The following is a 12,053-nucleotide window of genomic DNA, read 5'->3' as shown; positions in this document are numbered from 1 at the left end:
CCAGCTCCCAGCGAGGGGCCGGCCAGGCTGGGGTGTTGGGGTGGCATAGGGTCAGGGCCTTCCCCGAAGTAGATGCCAGCCCAGGAATGTCTGCTCAAAGATGGCTCATCATTCAACAGACACTCAGCCCACCCTTTCACTCTGAGTTTGCCTCTCTATACTTGAACAGGACTTCTTGTCAACGAGGGGGCTGTCTGAGGGTCTTCACCCCTCGGGGGTGCCTGGCCCACCTCCAGCAGCAGGTCTAGTCGTGGCTGAGCCTGAACACCCTGTGCTGCTCTCCTGCACGCCTCGCTGCTTCTTTATGCCGTCTTTCCTTTCTCTGCCTCACTGTGGATTAATGACTGTTCTTTAACACCCCATTTTCTTTTATGGCTTATTCCTATTTCATCAGCTTTCCCGCTGCTGTTACTTTTCAGTTCCAGGACGCGGGATCCCATGAGGAATTCAGAACAAGTGCTCTCTGCAGGGAGGACGTAGCTGTGGCCTGGCTGCGCTCGGACCTGTCTGTAACTGACTCACCAGCCTGCCTCTGAGACCCGGCAATGCACACAGTCCTCCGATCACACACCTCCATGTCCCGGCTCCGTGCTGCGCTCACAGCTTGTTCCCATCACATTCAAAATCCCCAACACACATTACTTTTGCTTTCAACAACTGTCTTTTTAACATTTTAAATACCCTCAATTGGTAAAACACGTCAAGTTTACTGCTTCGGCCGGTCCGGTGGCATTCAGTGCATCCACGTGGTCGCACCACCACCACCTCCAGAAACCTTCACCTTCACAGACTGAACCTGTTCTCCTTCCATGCACGGCCCACCTCCGCCCCGCCCCTGGCCCCACCCCTCCGCTGCCCGCCCTGTTGCAGCTGGCCTACTTCCCTCAGCAGGACATCCTCTGGGTCCGTCTGTCCTGCAATCTGTCAGGGTTTCCTTCCTTCAAGGCCAGGCCCGATTCCACTGTAGGGATGGGCCGTGTTGGCTTAGCTTGTCCCCCAGATGGACACGGCTCTCTGGCCTCTTGTGAACAGCATTGCTGTGAGCACAGGCGCACAGGCTCGCTTTCCTGCAGGGTGTTTGCCAGAGGTGGGCGCGCCGGGTCACTGCGGCGCTGCCCCGATGCTGCCCTGCCTGCTGTCCACAGCTGCACACGGGCTCCCGGGGCTGCATGTCCCCGCGGGCACCCTGACGGGGGCAAGGCCGCTCCTCCTGACAGCGACCTGTGTCCCCAGTGATGAGCAACGCTGAGCCTCTCTTCCCGTGCTCGCCAGGGTCACGGTCTGCAGGTGGACGCGGGGCTGGAGGTGATCCCCGAGGAGGATGGCCGACCGCTGACCAGGGGCTTGAGCTGCACTCCCAGGGCTGAGCCAGGCAGCCTCTGAGTGTTCGCAGCTCAGAAGACCCGGGACTCACTTGTGACCCCCTTTCTTAGACCTAAGGCCTCCTTGCAGCCCTCTGTCTCCCTGCTCCGGGGTCCCAAGCTCTGCCCATGGGAGGAAACCGTCCAGCACCCTACAGATTGCTGTCACTGACCCTCCAGCTGCTGGCGCCCCACTCCCCGCCCCAGAGGGCTTAAGGTGCTGCCTCGTGGAGCCGGCAGGTCACAGGCCCCAGGAGCGCCGCCAAGTGAGCCCTCTCGTCCAAATATAGAGGATTTATTGTCTTCAGTCGTCAGGAGCACAAAATACAAAAGAGAAAAGGCACCCTCCCTCAGTTCCTCAGTCACCGTGGCGGGGCGGTGGAGGCGGGGCGGTGGTCGACTCGCGGGCTCAGGCCTCGAACGCGGCACAGCTGGAGCACAGCACTTTCTCGTGAAGGTCGCCCCCGTAGCTGAGAGACAGGCGGGGAGAGGGGCTGCGTTAGGGCTGAGTCCCCGTGAGCTGCGTACCCGCCCAGCCCAGACAGAGGCAGTCACGAGGGGGTCCTGCACCCAGGTGGCCGAGCCCCCACAGCCAGGCCCTCGGAGATGGACACTCTCGAGGGAGGCGGCCCAGGGGCCCAGGGTGAGGCCAGAGTGCGGAGCCTGCTGACAAGGGGCGCCCCAAGGAGACCCCCTCAGCCCCCAGACACCAGGCCTCAGTGGAAGTCCACCTGCGGGGGGTGATGGTGAACGTCTGGGGCATTCACTGGAGCGGCCCTGCCAACCAGAGCGCAGCTCAGGCCTCAAGCTGGCCTGCCGCCCCGGGCAGCCCCCAGCTGTGTGGCAGGACTGACCAACCCCCGAGGGCTCCAGCCAGGCAGGGAAGAGGCAACGCAGCCAAGGGCAGGAGACCGCCCTGGGGAAGGAGCTGACGGGCCAGGAGGCAGCAGCTGCCCCAGGCGGGCACCACAGCGTCAGCACTCAGGAGCCCAGGCCCGGCTCTCAGCAGCAGCCCCGCCCACAGTCCCGCCAGAGCTGGGGGCCGAGGGGGCCCACCAGGTGCAGGCAGGACGCCCGTGGCCGGGCCACGGTGCAGCTCGGAGGCCAGAGCCCGGCCTCCGGGGGACCTGGAGCAAGTCACGTGTTCATCACAAAGGGCAGGGTGCCCGGCCCATCATGGCCACGAGACCAGGCAGGTGAGCAGTGGGCTCTGCGGGTGTTTGGGGAACGGGCGGCAGGACGAGGAGGGCCCGCACTCACTCCGCCAGGGGGAGGCCCGGCCCCAGGGCCCGCACTCACTCCACGAGGGGGAGGCCCCGCCCCAGGGCCCGCACTCACTCCACGAGCGGGAGGCCCCGCCCCAGGGCCCGCACTCACTCCACGAGGGGGAGGCCCCGCCCCAGGGCCCGCACTCACTCCACGAGGGCGCACAGGGCGCAGGCCACGGCTCCGCAGCTGCAGCAGGTGCGCACGCAGCGCGCACACAGGGCCCGCTCGCACTGGCCGCACGCCGCCTTCCCGTCCACGGCGCGCACGCACGACGAGCAGGCTCTCGACGCCACCCCAGCCGGGTCTGTGCGGAAGAAACACGGGTCAGTCCAATGGTGACCGGGAGCCCTGGCTCGGGGGCCGCCCCTCGCCCCCGGAGGACAGCGGGCCGCGCTCCTCCAGCGCCTGACCCACCGCCAGTCAATCTGTGCGGAAGCACTGCGTTTGGACCCGTTCACCAGGGCTCCCGGCCAGCTGAGGCCCACCTGGAACTGTCACCACCCAGAGGTCGGGAGCCCGGGCTAGCTCTTCCCCTGACCACCTGCAGCAGGACTCGCCAGGCCTTCAACCCCTGGTGTGTCTCACAGCTGGGTCTCAAAGTGTGGTCCCCGTGTCCTGGCTTAACACGGGGGTTCCTGGGCCCCCGGGGTGGGAGTTTTAGCTGTGACGCGCGTGACAGCCTGAGGCTACAGCACACCGCAGAGAGCTACGGGTGGGAAGCAGGCAGGACACCCACGAGGGCCACCCGGAGGCGCGTCTCTCCTTTCTGATGGAACAGTTAGAGCAGTTCACAGCTCCCACACATCAGAGCGGGGACAGCCTCCTGCAGTGGGAGCCTCCAGGCGCTCACCCCGCTTGCAGCGTCAGACTCTGGCCCCGCTCCCCCGCATCCTGTCTGCAGCAGAGACCTGGGAAGCACCTGCCGGCGGCCTTACTCACCAGCCTCGGAGGCCTGCGCTTGACTCCGGGTCAGGCGGCCGTCGGGCCCGATCAGCATCTGCCCTCGCGCGGCCCGAGGGGCTTCTGTGGGGCCGGGCCTCGGGGACTCTGGCGTGTGGACGATGGCGCAGCCTTCCTCCCATGCAGGGTCCATGCAGGCCTGGGCCCCACGGAAGAGAAGCTGCATGGTCTTCTCTGGGGAGGACAAGCATCGCCCGCTTACACCCCTGTGGTGTAAGCGGGGCCGCCTGTCTCCGGAGCCGTTTGTGCTGAGCCCTCTGCTGAGCAGTCTTCCAGCCACCCGGGACCAAGCTGCCCCTGGCGAGGCTGCCCTCCTGCCCGGGCTCAGCGGGCACCTCCTCCAGCCCGGTTCTGCACCCTGCAGCCCCACCTGGGCTCCCTGTCCCATCACTCTGCTCATTTTTCACGTGTGGCCTCACCTCCTCCCCAGAACCCACAAGTAGGCCTCCTCTGACAGAGGAAGCTCTGTGCTTCTGCTGCTAAGTCGCTTCAGTTGTGTCTGACTCTGTGCGACCCCACAGACAGCAGCCCATCAGGCTCCTCCATCCCTGGGATTCTCCAGGCAAGAATACTGGAGTGGGTTGCCATTTCCTTCTCCATTTCCTTCTGCACTGTGGATCGCCAACTAAAGCACAGCAAGAGACTCAGAGCTGAGCCTGCAAGCCCAGGCCTGCAGCCTTTCGGCTGCTGCAGAGCTGCTGACAAAAGGCACAGCCATAGCTGGCTCCTGACAAGGTACCCCAGAAGTTTCCAGACCTCTGTGGGACCCGGACAGCTTCCCACCCCTGAGCAGCAACTTTCGGAAGGTCAAATGCTAGGTGCCAGCCCAGCAATGCTCTGTGGTTGTCTGCCCTGTCTCAACAGAGCCAGGGTGGAGACCTTAGAAGCTGCTGGCGCTGGGTGATATCGACAGAAACACACAGCTGATAACTCAACTGCAGTGAAGACAGCCTGCCACACCCAGCTCCTCCTCCTCTAGTCTCCCCATTCATAACAGGATGGGACTGGGGCAGGGGGCAGGTCATGTGGCAAGACTAACACTTGTCTTCAAGGGCCTGTGGCCAGTTCAACATAAAAAGGCCAGAGTTAAACACTTGGAAATCATTACACATGAGTGCACACCGGCCTCACAATGTCCTGCCCTTCTCAGAGAATGTCCAGGGAGCCTGGCACTCCCTCCCTGATGGGCCCTGCATGGGACAAGCTCTGCAAATGCTACAGGACATCGTGGTCGAGAGCTAGACTGACTTGTGTGTGTTTGTTAGTCACTCAGTCGTGTCTGACTCTTTGCGACCCCATGGACTGTAGTCCACCAGGCTCCTCTGTCCATGGGATTCTCCAGGCAAGAATACTGGAGTGGGTTCCCATACCCTCCCTCCTGGGGATCTTCCCAATCCAGGGATAAAACCCAGGTCTCCCTCATTGCAGGAGGATTCTTTACTGTCTGAGCCACCAGGGACCGCCTTTCTTCTGTTTGCAGTGTTTTCATTTCTGGAATGTCCTCAGAGAGTAACAACCGCAGTTTGGCCCAAGTACCCTAGGCTTCACTCATTTACATCACCTGCTCATCTCTCCAGAGTGATGATCAGTGTTATCCATGCACTCACAAATGTGCATGAGGGAGTCAGAGGAGAAGGCGTAGGCCAGGGCCCTCACATTTCTCCAACTGGACAGTCCAGCCGCGCTGAGCCGGACAGCACACTTCTGCTCCCCGTTTTTTGCACAGGCTGTTCCCTCTGCCAGGAATTTCCTTCTTTTCCCTCTCTGCCTGTCTAACCCCGCAGGATCTGGCTTTGACTCTGTTCCTCCAGGAGACCTGACAGTCTTCGGTGACCCGTGCCTGCCCCTCTGGAGAGTCCTCCTTCGACTGGCCCCCTCAGCAGCGGCACCGCCTGACAAGGAGGGCCTCTCGGGTTTGAAGGGGTGCCTCTGCCGGCTTTCCCACCGGGACGAGTCCCGGGAGGCGGGACCCGGAGGCGTATCGCTGGGCTGGTCAGATCAGAGCGGGCTCCGGTGAGTCCAGTATTCCCGCAGGACGGAGCCCCGACTCAGCCCCACGCAGAAGCCGTCCGTTTCGGGAAGTGCGGAAGGGGCAGGTCGTGGACGCGGGAGCATTCACGCCGTCCTTCTCGCGGCTCCTAAGCCCGGTCAGGCGGCGCGGAACACGGGCCCCGGCTCCAGGGGGTGCGGCCGGTGGGGACCCCCCGACCAGCCCCGCTTAGCCGCACTCACCGAAAATCTCTCGTGTGAGGCGCTCGGCGCACACGCCGCGACTCAGCTCTCTCTGGCCGACACGCACTTTGAGCTGCAGCGGGGCCGCATCCGCGAAGGGGTAGCCCCGCTTGGGCATGGCCGCGGCCCGCAGCGGCTCAGCTCGGCCGCCGCGCCTCTCTTGCTCGTGACGTCACAGCCGCGCGCCAACCCGGCGCGGAGCGAGGGCGGGACTAGTACGCGGCGCGACGCGGGATAGGCCCAGGGCGAGGGCGGGGGCGGGGCTCTTGCTCTGGGAGGCGGGACTCAGAGGCGCGGGAAAGTCCGGAGAGAGGTCAAGGGTCAGAGCGGGCGCGCCACGGGCAGGGAAATAGGAAGGCGGTGTGGTGCGAAAGCGCCGCGGGATAGGCTGGGGACTACGTGGGGGCGGGACTCGTGAGACACGCGGCCCGTGATAGGCCAGAGGCGACATGGGGGCGGGACTCGTCTGAGGGGGCGAGACTCGTATGAGGCGGCGCGAGAAAGGCGAGTGTTTTGGCTGTCTTTTTGGTCCCCAAACAACTCTTTTCTATTTTTTTAACTGAAGGATAATTGCTTTACAGAATTTTGTTGTTTTCTGTCAAACATCAACATGAATCAGCCATAGGTATAACTCTGGACACTCATTTATTTCTTCCTTTAAATCACCAGTGGTCTGAGGGTTCACTTTTTTGGTATTTCTTTAACTCCAGAAACATTTTGTACTGGGGTATGGCTGATGAACAGTGTTGCGGCGGTTTCAGGCGACTAGCAAAGGGGCTCTTGCCTGGAGAATCCAGGGACGGGGGAACCTGGGGGGCTGCCGAGTATGGGGTCGCACAGAGTCGGACACGACTGACGCGACTCAGCAGCAGCAGCAGCAGAGGGACTCAGCCATGCGCACACGTGTGTCCGCTCTCCCCCGGTGCCCGCTCCCGTCCAGGCTGGCGCGCAGTGTGGAGCAGAATTCCATGTGCAAACTTTTCTTTATTTCTTATTTAGGAGGAACGTCTCGCCTTCACAAGTGGGGAGTGCCTTACACTGGGCCGTTCTGGGCCCTGCTACGTCATTTGGAGCAGGGCTGAGGTCACGTTGGGCTCTGACCGGACAGTGAGGCTCCGTCCCACCCAGGCCTCTGCCGGCTGCCTGCCTGCCTGACCCTCGTCCTGCCTGCTGGCCCAGGGGCCATCCAGCATGTCCCTCTGTAGCCTGGATTTCTGGTGACAAAGCCGAGGGCCTCAATCTTACAGGACACGCCCCTCACAGCCCTGGACACTGACCCCGCCTGGAAGGAATATGGGCGGGGCCAGCCTCTGGTCCAGGTGCCCCTTCCCGCCTGGCCCGGTGGGTCTGGAAGACCAGGTCCGGAGGGGGCTTTGACAACGTTTCCCCTGTCGTGTGGCACTATTCCTGTTAGCCATCTGCAGTAACTGTGACTGAAGAGACGCTTGATTGGTTTTATCCTAGAAATGGACGAAATTCCCAGGAATATTGTTTTTAATCTTACAGATCTTGGGAATTAAAAAAAATTTCTTTGGGTTCAGATTTGAAACTGCCTTAGACTCTTTTCAGTCACAGTAAATATTCAATAGGTGCAAAACATTGTGATTAAAAGAGAATCTTAATAGCTCTTCTATTTCAACTTAATTTTAAGAAATATTTGTGGAGGGCCTGGTCGATGTTGGATTCCTTTTCTAGAGGTGCTAGTAACAAAGCTCTCAGACTAGGGGCTTAGACAATACACATTTCTTCTCTTTAGTTCTGGGAGTTGGAAGTCCCAGATCGAGGCAGGCAGAGCTGACTTCTGAGGCGTCTTCCTTATCGCCTTCTCTTGCAAGGATATCAGTCAGACTGGATTAAGGCGAAGCCATAAGACCTCTTGAAAACTTAATTACATCCTGGTTTTTCAAAAAGTTGAAAATAGGACTGCCCTGTGATCCAGCAATACCACTTTGATGTATACAAAGGACTGAAACCAGTGTCCTGAGGGGTTGTGCCCCGTGCTCACCACAGCATGTTTGCAGGAAATGGAGACAACCAAAGTGTTCGTCCCAAGTGTGGGTGAATGAATGAAGAAATGAGTGCTATTTGGAATTACATATAATGAAATATTATTCAGCCATAAAAAAGGCCACCCTGCCAACTGGAACAGCATGAATGAACCTGGAGGACATTTTGCTAATTAAGTTAGAGAAAGACAAATATAGTAAGTACTGTATAATTGCACTTACATGTGGAATTCAAAATCATCATAGAAGCAGAGTAGAATGGTGGTTGCTGGGCGCTGGCATTGGGGGAAATGGGGAGCTGATGGTCTGAGGGTACAGACTTCCAGTTATAAGATGAAGTTCCAGGGTTCTAATAATGTACAGCACGGTGACTCTAGTTGACAAGTATTATGTACTTGAAAGTTGCTAAAAGTAGATCCTAAATGTACTCACAGTAACAAAAACAGCAAAATGGCAATTATATGAGGTGAAGGATGTATTATCTCCTTATCACAGTTTGCAATATGTATGTGTATGAAATCATGACATTGTACACCTCAATGTTATAAAAATTAAGAAACAGAAACCTCATTTAAAAAAGAGTCAGAGGGACTTGCCTAGTGGTCCAGTGGTTAGGATTCCAGGCTCTCAATGTAGGGGGCCTGGGTTTGAACCCTGGTTGGAGAACTAGATCCCACATGCAACCAAGAGTTCAAGCATGCTGCAACTAAGACCTCGTGTGCTGCAGCTGAGGCCCAGCACAGCCAGACAGACAAATCGACATTTAAATAAAATACAATGGAGTCAGAGAAAATCCCCGGCGGTCCAGGGGTCAGGACTCTGCACTTTCACTGTCGAGGTTGAGGGTTGGGTCAGGGAACTAGGATCCCACAGGCGGCCTGGTCAAAAATTTAAAAAAATAAATTGGAGCCAGGAGGCCAGAAGAGGGAGCAAGCACACCCTGTGTGTGTGCCGTGTGCTCAGTCGCTTCAGACTCTGCAACCTATGGACTGTAGCCCACCAGGCTCCTCTGTCCATGGGATTCTCCAGGCAAAAATACTGGAGCGGGTTGCCATGCCCTCCTCCAGAGGATCTTGCCGACCCAGGAATTAAACCCATATCTCTGGCATCTTCCTGCAAGGAGAAAGGAAGGATATCTCCACTCCTGGCAACAAGCCAGCCGGTGAAAGACCGCTTACATGCCAAATTCTCAGTTTCCACCAATGGACTCTGCTTAGACGGGCCCTTCCTAATTCTCCCTTCTCTATTAAAGAATTGCCTCTTCTTTGTTCTCCAGACTTGCCTGTGGTTTGCCATAGATTGCATGTTCCAAATTGCAACTCTTGGCTGTTTCTGAATAAACCCATTTTGCTGGTCTCTTTTATTGTTGTAGGTCAACAGTGTATAATTAAGGTGTGCATTATATGTGCCAATCACTTGTTCTGTGTCGACTATATCTTGATATATGTTGGATCATAAGAAAAGCAAGAGAATTCCAGAAAAAATCTACTTCTGCTTCATTGACTACACTAAAGCCTTTGACTCTGTGGAGCACAACAAACTGGAAAATTCTTCAAGAGATGGGAATACCAGACCATCTTACCTCCTGAGAAACCTGTATGCAGGTCAAGAAGCAACAGTTAGAACTGGAAATGGAACAACAGACTGCTTCCAAATAGGAAAAGGAGTACGTCAAGGCTGTATATTGTCACCCTGCTTATTTAACTTATATGTAGAGTTCAGTTCAGTTCAGTTCAGTCGTTCAGTCGTGTCCAACTCTTTGTGACCCCATGGACTGCAGCACGCCAGGCCTCCCTGTCCATCACCAACTCCCGGAGTTTCCTCAAACTCCTGTCCACTGAGTCGGTGATGCCATCCAACCATCTCATCCTCTGTTGTCCCCTTCTCTTTCGTCAATCTTTCCCAGGATCAGAGTCTTTTCAAATGAGTCAGTTCTTCGCATCAGGTGGCCAGAGTATTGTAGTTTCAGCTTCAGCACCAATCTTTCCAATGAACATTCAGGACTGATCTCCTTTAGGATGGACTGGTTGGATCTCCTTGAAGTCCAAGGGACTCTCAAGAGTCTTCTCCAACACCACAGTTCAAAAGCATCAATTCTTCTGCGCTCAGCTTTCTTTATGGTCCAACTCTCACATTTATACTTGACCACTGGAAAAACCATAGCTTTGACAAGATGGACTATGTTGGCAAAGTAATGTGTTTGCTTTTTAAGATGCTGTCTAGCTTGGTCATAACTTTTCTTCCAAGGAGCAAGCACCTTTTAATTTCATGGGTGCAGTCACCATCTGCAGTGATTTTGGAGCCCCCCAAAATAAAGTCTGTCACTGTTTCCACTCCCCATCTATTTTCCATGAAGTAATGGGACCAGATGCCATGATCTTAGTTTTCTGAATGTTGAGTTTTAAGCCAATTTTTTCACTCTCCTGTTTCACTGTCATCAAGGGGCTTTTTAGTAGAGTACATCATGAGAAACGCTGGGCTGGATGAAGCACAAACTGGAATTGAGATTGCCAGGAGAAATATCAACAACCTCAGATATGCAGATGATACCACCCTTATGGCAGAGATTGAAGGGGAACTAAAGAGCCTCTTGATGAAGGCTAAAGAAGAGAGTGAAAAAGGCTTAACACTCAACATTCAAAAAACTAAGATCATGGCATCTGGTTCCATCACTTCATGGCAAACAGATGGGAAAAAATGGAAACAGTAGCAGATTTTATTTACTTGGGCTCCAAAATCACAGTGGACGGTGACTGCAGCCATGAAATAAAAGATGCTTTCTCCTTGGAAGAAAAGTTATGACCAACCTAGACAGCATCTTAAAAAGCAAAGACATTACTTTGCCAACAAAGGTCTGTCTAGTCAAAACTATGGTTTTTCCAGTAGTCATGTATGGATGCAAGATTTGGACCATAAATAAAGAACTGATGCTTTTGAACTGTGATGCTGGAGAAGACTCTTGAGAGTCCCTTGGCCATCAAATCAGTCAGTCCTAAAGGAAATCAACCCTGAATATTCATTGGAAGGACTGATGCTGAAGCTCCAATACTTTGGCCACCTGATGCGAAGAGCCGACTCATTGGAAAAGACCCTGATGCTGGGAAGATTGAGAGGAGGAGAAGGGGGTGGCAGAGGATGAGATGGTTGGATGGCATCACTGACTCAATGGACATGAGTTTGCTCAAACCCCAGGAGATGGTGAAGGACAGGGAAGCCTGGTGTGCTGAAGTCCACGGGGTTGCAAAGAGTCAGACACAACTTAGAGTGAATAAGAACAGCAATCACATGATTGTTAATTCTTTTTAAGTCCTTGCCTCCAAATACAGTCACAGTCACAGTCTGAGGTGCTAGGAGTTGAGGTGTCCACATGTGAATTCCAGGGGGACACAGTCTAGCCCATGACTGGTCCCACCCTCTGTGTTAGGCCCTCGGGGTGGTGTTGGGCAGAGCCAACTGGGTCCCTGCCCTCTGGTGGGACAAATGTTACCAAAGGGGAAGTACAAGGGGCTGTGGAAGTAGAGTAAGGAGACCTACCTTGCCCAGGGTGGGGGGACACCCCAGGAAAACTGGCTGGCCGGGAACTAAACTCATGCAAAGCATCTGTGGAATGGCATAGTTTGATCTTAGAAAGTTGGACGTTCTGGAATTGAATACACATCAGATGAGGAAGGAACATGCTTTGTGTTTTCCCAGAAGTGCAGCAAAGTTCCCCTTCCGACAAATGCAGAGGGGCAGGGCCGGCTGGAAGTGTTTTCGCTAAAATGTTTAATCACAGTTCCCCCAGGGTCCTACAGTTTTGAGTGCTAATCATCTCAGTTGCACAGCATGGTTGTACTACTTTGAGTGACTGTTAGATTGGGAAACAGTTTACGTATAGTGCCGCTGTGTGTCCTTACGTCCACTGGAATGCACGGATGGTCAGTGTGTCCAGTCCCACCCGTTGCCATGGTGACCCGTCGCCCTTCCCCACCTCCGGCAGAAGTGATCGTCGCTCTGCATCCCTCCCTGCAGGGCAGGCTCGCTCTGCGCACAGCCCTTTGTGTCTGGCTTTCCCCCTCAGCTGGCTGGTTCCGAGACCATCCAGGGTCCCGCACCCCTCCGTGGTCTCCTCCTCCTGTTGCTGAGTGTGCCCGTGTGCAGGTGGACCACAGTTTTTGTTGCCCTGTGGACGGGCACATGGGCTGTGCCGGGTTTCGCGCTGATGAAGGCAGCTGCTCTGAACATT

At 55.9% G+C, this 12,053-nt stretch overlaps 1 protein-coding gene across 2 annotated transcripts; it reads right to left on the bottom strand.

Moving 5' to 3' along the window:
• Positions 1 to 1,640: 1,640 nt before the first annotated feature.
• Positions 1,641 to 5,998, bottom strand: SIVA1 (SIVA1 apoptosis inducing factor). Of its 2 annotated transcripts, none has more exons than XM_070775859.1 (4): positions 5,823 to 5,998; positions 3,570 to 3,764; positions 2,739 to 2,934; positions 1,641 to 1,831 (listed from the first exon to the last, which is right to left on the bottom strand). In XM_070775859.1, the coding sequence occupies exons 1-3, from the start codon at positions 5,938 to 5,940 to the stop codon at positions 2,774 to 2,776; spliced, it is 474 nt and encodes a 157-aa protein (XP_070631960.1). In that variant the 5' UTR covers positions 5,941 to 5,998; the 3' UTR covers positions 1,641 to 1,831; positions 2,739 to 2,773. The 2 variants fall into 2 exon arrangements, with proteins under 2 accessions (XP_070631960.1, XP_070631959.1); XM_070775858.1 differs by having other exon boundaries at positions 2,778 to 2,934.
• Between the last annotated feature and the right edge of the window lie 6,055 nt (positions 5,999 to 12,053).

This window comes from Bos indicus, chromosome 21, assembly GCF_029378745.1.
Source record: "Bos indicus isolate NIAB-ARS_2022 breed Sahiwal x Tharparkar chromosome 21, NIAB-ARS_B.indTharparkar_mat_pri_1.0, whole genome shotgun sequence".
Classification (NCBI taxonomy): Eukaryota; Metazoa; Chordata; class Mammalia; order Artiodactyla; family Bovidae; genus Bos; species Bos indicus.
The sequence above is the reverse complement of the archived record's forward strand: the minus strand, read 5'-3'. Positions and strand labels throughout refer to the sequence as shown.

Excerpts from the sequence above, each read along its gene's own strand:
- SIVA1 (XM_070775858.1), bottom strand. The coding sequence starts at position 5,940 with ATGCCCAAGCGGGGCTACCCCTTCGCGGATGCGGCCCCGCTGCAGCTC. Across the intron at positions 3,765-5,822 it reads CCTCACACGAGAGATTTTCG|AGAAGACCATGCAGCTTCTC; the intron begins GTGAGTGCGGCT and ends TGTCCTCCCCAG. Across the intron at positions 2,935-3,569 it reads AGCGCAGGCCTCCGAGGCTG|ACCCGGCTGGGGTGGCGTCG; the intron begins GTGAGTAAGGCC and ends TCTTCCGCACAG.